The 6,783-nt window shown below is 47.8% G+C and overlaps 1 protein-coding gene across 2 annotated transcripts in view; it reads left to right on the top strand.

The window, feature by feature from the left end:
• The first annotated feature begins 4,559 nt into the window (after positions 1-4,559).
• TCTN2 (tectonic family member 2) overlaps positions 4,560-6,783 on the top strand; it is a 43,304-nt gene continuing 41,080 nt past the window's right edge. For both annotated transcript variants that reach the window (XM_017889789.1, XM_017889783.1), the window contains exons 1-3: positions 4,560-4,770; positions 4,955-5,062; positions 5,481-5,557. In XM_017889789.1, coding sequence (XP_017745278.1) covers positions 4,689-4,770; positions 4,955-5,062; positions 5,481-5,557 — 267 coding nt within the window. In that variant the 5' untranslated portion in view covers positions 4,560-4,688. The remainder of the gene's footprint in view (positions 4,771-4,954; positions 5,063-5,480; positions 5,558-6,783) is intronic.

The raw sequence follows: 6,783 nt of genomic DNA, 5'->3' as shown, positions 1-6,783 counted from the left end.
GTCTTTATAGGTGAAGAGTTTCTTATAGGCAGCTAATCATTAGGTCTTTTTTGTGTGTGTGTATCTATTCAGCCACTCTATGTCTTTTGATTGGAGAGTTTAGTCCATTTACATTCAATGTTATTGATAAGTAAGGACTTACTACTGCCATTTTGTTGTCTTCTGATCTTCCCTTCCTCCCTTCTTTCCATCTTCCTTTTTATGAAAGTGATTTTCTCTGACGGTATGTTTTAATTTCTTGCTTTATATTTTTGTGTATCTGTTGTAGGCTTTTTGATATGAGTTTAGCACGAGGCTTGCAAATACCATCTTATAACCCATTATTTTAAACTGATGACAACTCTGATTGCAAAAACAAGCAGAGAAAACTAATACTTTATACTTTAACTTCATCCCTCTGATTTTTAACTTTTATTGTTTCTACAGTATTTGTATCTTATTATACTATGTCTTAAAAAGCTGTAGCTATTATTTTTGATAAGTTTGCCTTTTAGTCTACTACTCAAGATATGAATAGTTTACATATTTGTAGAGGTACCATCTTGGTGATCTTGGGTGAGATCTTGGAGAATTCCTTGGATCACTGTTAGCAGTGCGAGTCTGTACAGGTCTGCAGCGACTCGATTCTTACCTCTTCGGAGGAAAGAATTTGGGCAAGTGGCATAAGGCAGAGTGAGAGACCAAGGCAAAGTTTAGAGCAGGGGTAAATGTTTATTAAAATGTTTTAGAGCAGGAACGAAAGGAAGTAAAGTACACTTGGAAGAGGGCCAAGTGGGTGACTCGAGAGATTCAAGTGCCTGGTCTGACCCTTCACTTGGGGTTTCTGTACATTAGCATGGTTCTGAGGTTTGTGCTCTCCCTTGGTTTTTCCTTGGGGTGGGCTGTCTGCATGTCAGTGGCCTGCCAGCACTTGGAAGGGGCCGCATGTGCAATGTGTTCACTGAAGTTTGGCGCATGCTCATTTGAGGCATTTTCCTTTACCAGTCCAGTGTTCCCAGAGGAAGGTTATATACCAGTTAAACTCTGCCATCTTGCCTCTTACTATGTGTGCATGAGCCTGCTTGCCCAACTCCTGAGATCTCATCGGGAAGCTGCTGATGACCAGCCTCAGGTGTTTTCTATCTTTTTTTGAGATGGATGGAGTCTCACTCTGTCACCCAGGCTGGAGTGCAGTGGCCGGATCTCAGCTCACTGCAAGCTCCGCCTCCCGGGTTTATGCCATTCTCCTGCCTCAGCCTCCCGAGTAGCTGGGACTACAGACGCCCGCCACCTCGCCCGGCTAGTTTTTTGTATTTTTTAGTAGAGACGGGGTTTCACCATATTAGCCAGGATGGTCTTGATCTCCTGACCTCGTGATCCACCCGTCCCGGCCTCCCAAAGTGCTGGGATTACAGGCTTGAGCCACCGCGCCCGGCCAACCCCAGGCTGGTCTTGAACTCCTGGCCCCAAGTGATCCATCTGCCTTCACCACCCAAAGTGCAGGGATTACAGGTGTGAGCCACCAAGCCTGGCCCAGAAATGTTTTCTTTTGGGAGGATTTATCTCAAAATTTTTACCACTTGGCCATGCCAACTTAATTTGCAGATTAATTCCCCCCAAAGACAGATGGGGAATAACAGAAATATTTAAGTGTTTGACAGCTTCCTCCTAGTAACGTTCTCCTAGGCTTTATTCCAAGATGTCAAGAGAGGTACATATTTTGCGTCTTCCAGAGAGGAGCTGAGGTACAGGGGAAAGTTTCATGCTCATGTTACAACTGTAGCCACCCACAATTTTTCAAGGAGTGTAAGAAAAAGGTAATGCCCAGTGTCAGGCCCTTATAAAGCCTCAACTTTCAGAATCCTTTCACCATGTTAGATTTGCTGATCAATGAATATGTAACCGAACATCAAGAGTAATAATGGGCGGTGGCTCACGCCTCGGCTCAGGCCGAGGCGGGCGGATCACGAGGTCAGGAGATCGAGACCATCCTGGCTAACACGGTGAAACCCCGTCTCTACTAAAAATACAAAAAATTAGCCGGGCGTGTGGTGGGCACCTGTGGTCCCAGCTACTTGGGAGGCTGAGGGAGGAGAATGGCGTGAACCCGAGAGGCAGAGCTTGCAGTGAGCTGAGATCATGCCACTGCACTCCAGCCTGGGCAACAGAGCGAGACTCCGTCTCAAAAAAAAAAAAAAAAAAAAAAAAGTAATAATGGGGCTGAGTGCGGTGGCCCACACCTGTAATCCCAGCACTTTTGGAGGTCAAGGCAGGAGAATCACTTGAGCCCAGGAGTTTGAGACCAGCCTGGGCAACATAGTGAAACCGCATCTCTACAAAAAATACAAAAATTAGCCGGGTGTCGTGGCGTATTCCTAGGTACTTGGGAGGCTGAGGTGGGAGGATCAGCTGAGCCCAGAAGTTTGAGGATGCAGTGAGCTATGATTGTGCCACTGTACCATTCCAGCCTGGGTGACAGAGTGAGATCCTGTCTCAAAAAAAAACAAATAAAAATAAATAAATAAAAAGTAATAATGGCAAACATTGATTTGGCATTTATGGTTAGTCAGTCACAATGCTGAACACCATGACTGTCCCAGCTAAAGGCCACACCAGCCCTCTGATACTGAACAAGTAAGTGATCATTAACTGAGTGCTTACTCTGTGCCAGCCATTGGCTTAACCTCATTAGACATGTTACCTCATTTCATGCTCACACAATCCCCAGGGAAGGATTATCATCATCCCTTTTTTCTAGATGAGGAAGCTGAAGCTTAGAGAGGTCGACTTGCCCAAAGTCACTTAACAGCTAAGAATATCTGTGGAGGGAAGGCGGAATCCCACGCCAGGGAGCCTGACCTCAGAACCTGCACTCTCAGCCCCCAAGCCGTGACAATGCTTGAAATGTTCTGAGGCTACTGAAAGAAGAAAAACAATTTTTTTCCAGACAGAATTTTGATTCTTTCACATCTGTCCTATTGTTGGGCAGAACCTCTTGTGTGTTCTGTGATTGGATCTGCTTTCAGAGAGCTGAGAGCTCTGTGCGTGGGAGAAAATCCTTCAGAAACCTAGGAGAATGATAATAAAAAAATAGTGGTAATAAATGGATAAATTGATAATAATTATAAAATATAAATAATAAATTTTATTAAATTGATGAAAGGGTTATAAAATTTAGAAATATATGTTTATATTTATATAAAATGATTAACATATTTAAATAGATAAAAATATAAATACATATTTATTTTACTAAGATACATAATAAATAATATTATATAAATTTTTGAGAAAAGAAAACGGGAGTCTGGGCTCTGTGGCTAGCGCTTGAGTGGGCAAGGTTGGATGAGAAAGAACGGCTCACAAATGGCAACGCTGCCGCCTCTAGATTCAAGCGATGATCTTCGGCCTCAGGCCTAAGCTCGAGGTAGTTGGGGCTTATAGGGCGCGTGCCGACACGCGCGCAGGGCCTATTTTTTGTAATTTCCTTTTAATGAGCAGTGTTTCACGAATGTTGGTCAAAGGCTGGTTCTCAAACTCCTGACCGTTGTGATCGCGGCCCGGCCTCCGCCTCCCAAAAAAGTGTGGATTAACAGGGCAGGAGCCACCGCACCGGCCTATATAAGTAGTTTTATATGTATCAAGTATGTATATTTGAGATATATATATAAGACAAAGTATCTATAGATTTTGTATACTATATATTTTATAAAAACATAAAATATAAATAATGGCATAATAAATGATAGTAAAGATACATAATAATTAAGAACAGCGGCTGCAGGCCGCGCATCCGCCTTTTTTGTACATCACCCCTAGAAATCCCTATACAAAATCAAGTTTATATTAAGGAGCAAATTCCGCCCTTTTTATTTAGAAGCGCAGTGTCTTATAGCTCGCTCTTGGCTGTTGTTGGATTAATTCCAGGTAGGGGGGAAAACTCAGTTTTTTGAGCTGAAAACGCACGCCTACTTTTTTTTTTTTTTCTTTTTTTTTGAGACGGGAGTGCTTGCTCTGTCGCCCGGGCTGGAGTGCGGTGGCCGGATTCAGGGCTCCTGGAAAGCTCGGCCTGCCCGGGTTCGCCATTCTCTGGCCTCAGCTCCAGAGTAGCTGGGACTACAGGCCACGCAGGTCGCCCGGCTGTTTTTGTATTTTTAGTAGAGACGGGGTTTTACCATGATTAGGCCAGTGATGGTCTTGACCTCGGGTGATCCGCCCGTCTCGGCCTCCCAAAAGTGCTGGGAATTACAGGCTTTGAGCCACCTCGCGCCGGCCAGCGCCGCTGCGCTTTTCAGGACCTTTTTAATTTTGATTTTTTCAACTTTTATTTTAGGCCCAGGGGTCCATGTACAGGTTGTTATAGAGGTAAATTGCGTGTCACGGGGGATGGGTGCACAGATTGTTTCGTCACCCAGGTACTAAGTGGAGCACCGGATAGGTAGTTTTTCCGCCCTCACTTTCCCCACGAGTCAAGCAGCAAAAATGCAAGGCCTTGTGGGCGGGGCCGGGGTGCCCGCTCTTGCCGCTGATCCAATCACAGCACGGCACTCCGCCTGGCCGGCCGCCGATTGGTGGTTGCCATAGCTCCGGGCGTTCGCTTGACAAGATGGCGGCGGTGGGGCCGTGGCTGCCGCGATTTCGTGTCTGAGTCCTTCTCGGGTTCTACGGCGGGCGCGGTTCTGCTGTGCCCGGCCCGCGAGGTCTAAAGCATGGGCTTCCAGTCTCCGGCTGCTCTTCTTTCGAGGCTTCTCCTTCTGCAGGGCGTCCTGAGGCTGGTGTGGGGGGACCTGGGTGTGTACGGCGCTGCAGGGACCTCGGTGGGCCGGGGCTAAGGGGACTGGGCGTTAAAAGGGCTAGACTTGGACTCCCCCGGGAGCTTCGGGAGTCGAGACCGCCAAAGCAAGCCGCCACACACACCTTAGGCGGTGACTCTTCCACTGCTAATCCCTCCTTATCCCCTTTCCTTCCCGCCTAGTTTTCATCCCTCCTTTTATCCGAATGTCCGGCCCTGCGGTCAGCGCATCCCTGGTCGGAGACACCGAGGGCGTGACCGTGTCCCTGGCCGTGCTGCAGGACGAGGCGGGTAAAGTCCAGCCCTTATTTTGGGGAGGGTGGGGGTTGGACTGGATCCAGACCTCCCAGAGAGCCTGGCGAGGTGGCATTCTTTGGGCCCCCTGCCTCTGTTTTCTGTAAAGTCGCATGGGGAGAAAAGGATCGGGGCGCTGCTGTAGGCCAAAGAGGACAGACGGACAGGTTCGAAGAAAGCTTGAAATAATAATGGCTAGCATTCATTGAACTAACATCGTGCATCATCGCATTTTCCTGGTAAGAACAGTAATATCTTTTCATCCCCTTTGACCAGTGAAGAAACAAGTTCAGAGAGGTTGTCACTGTCCCAGTATCAAGCAGCTTGTAAAGGGCCCAATCTTAGGCTGTAATGTGAGTCTATCCTAGGCAGTCTGACTCCAGCTGCCTTTGCGTGCTGGTCTTCTCTTCCTTAGGAATATTGCCAGTTCCGACGTGTGGAGTGCTGAACAATGAGACGGAAGACTGGAGTGTGACTGTGACCCCTGGTGCGGTAAGGCAGAAGTAAACCTTCTCTGTAGCCTGTGAAGAGGCCCCCAGCTAGGGTTACTGCACTGCTCTCTTTATTTGACAAGGCATAGCTTTCTCCATGCTCTGAACAATCATGAAATTGTGGGCTGTTGGATCTGGTAGACACCCAGCCCACAGTTCCTTACCCTGGGGTTAGGAGTCCTTGGGTGCATTTTAGGGGGCCTGTGAACTCTGTGAAACTGTGTAAAGTTCTGTTTGTATGTGTATTTTTCTGATGAGAGGGTCATCAGTTTCCTTCAGATCATCAAATGGGTCAATGATTCAAAAAAGCTTTGTGCCAGGCATTGTGGCTCCAGCCTGTACTCATAGCACTTTGGGAGGTTGAGGCGGGAGGATTGCTTGAGCCCAGGAGTTCCAGACCAGCCTGTAACATAGCGAGACCCTGTCTCTACAAAACAATTTTTAAAAAATTAGGTGGGCCTGTAATCCCAGCACTTTGGGAGGCCGAGGCGGGCGGATCACAAGGTCAGGAGGTCGAGACCATCCTGGCTAACACAGTGAAACCCCGTCTCCACTTAAAAAATACAAAAAATTAGCCGGGCGAGATGGCGGGCGCCTGTAGTCCCAGCTACTTGGGAGGCTGAGGCAGGAGAATGGCGTGGACCCGGGAGGCGGAGCTTGCAGTGAGCTGAGATCCGGCCACTGCACTCCAGCCTGGGCGACAGAGCGAGACTCCATCTCAAAAAAAAAAAAAAAAAAAAAATTAGGTGGGTGTGATGGCACACACCTATAGTCCCAGGTACTTGGAGTGGGGTGGGGGTGCTGAGGCAGGAGGATTATTTGAGCCCAGGAGTTCAGGACTGCAGAGAGCTATGATGGTACCACTGCACTTCATCCAGCCTGGGCAACAGAGGAAGACCCTGTCTCTTAAAAAAAAAAAAAGAAAGAAAGAAAGCTGGCCAGGCACGGTGGCTCATGCCTGTAATCCTAGCACTTTGGGAGGCTGAGGAGGGCGAATCATCTGAGGTCAGGAGTTCAAGGCCAGTCTGGCCAACATGGTGAAACCGGTCTCTACTAAAAATACAAAAATTAGCTGGGCGTGATGGCGGGTGCCTGTCATCCCAGCTACTTTGGAGGCGGAGGCGGAGGCAGGAGAATCACTTGAACCTGGGAAGCAGAGGTTGCAGTGAGCTGAGATCACACCACTGCACTCCAGCCTGGGTGACAAGCAAGACTCCGTCTCAAAAA

The sequence above is a fragment of the Rhinopithecus bieti genome, unplaced genomic scaffold (genome assembly GCF_001698545.2).
Source record: "Rhinopithecus bieti isolate Rb0 unplaced genomic scaffold, ASM169854v2 scaffold_574, whole genome shotgun sequence".
Taxonomy (NCBI): Eukaryota; Metazoa; Chordata; class Mammalia; order Primates; family Cercopithecidae; genus Rhinopithecus; species Rhinopithecus bieti.
The sequence above is the reverse complement of the archived record's forward strand: the minus strand, read 5'-3'. Positions and strand labels throughout refer to the sequence as shown.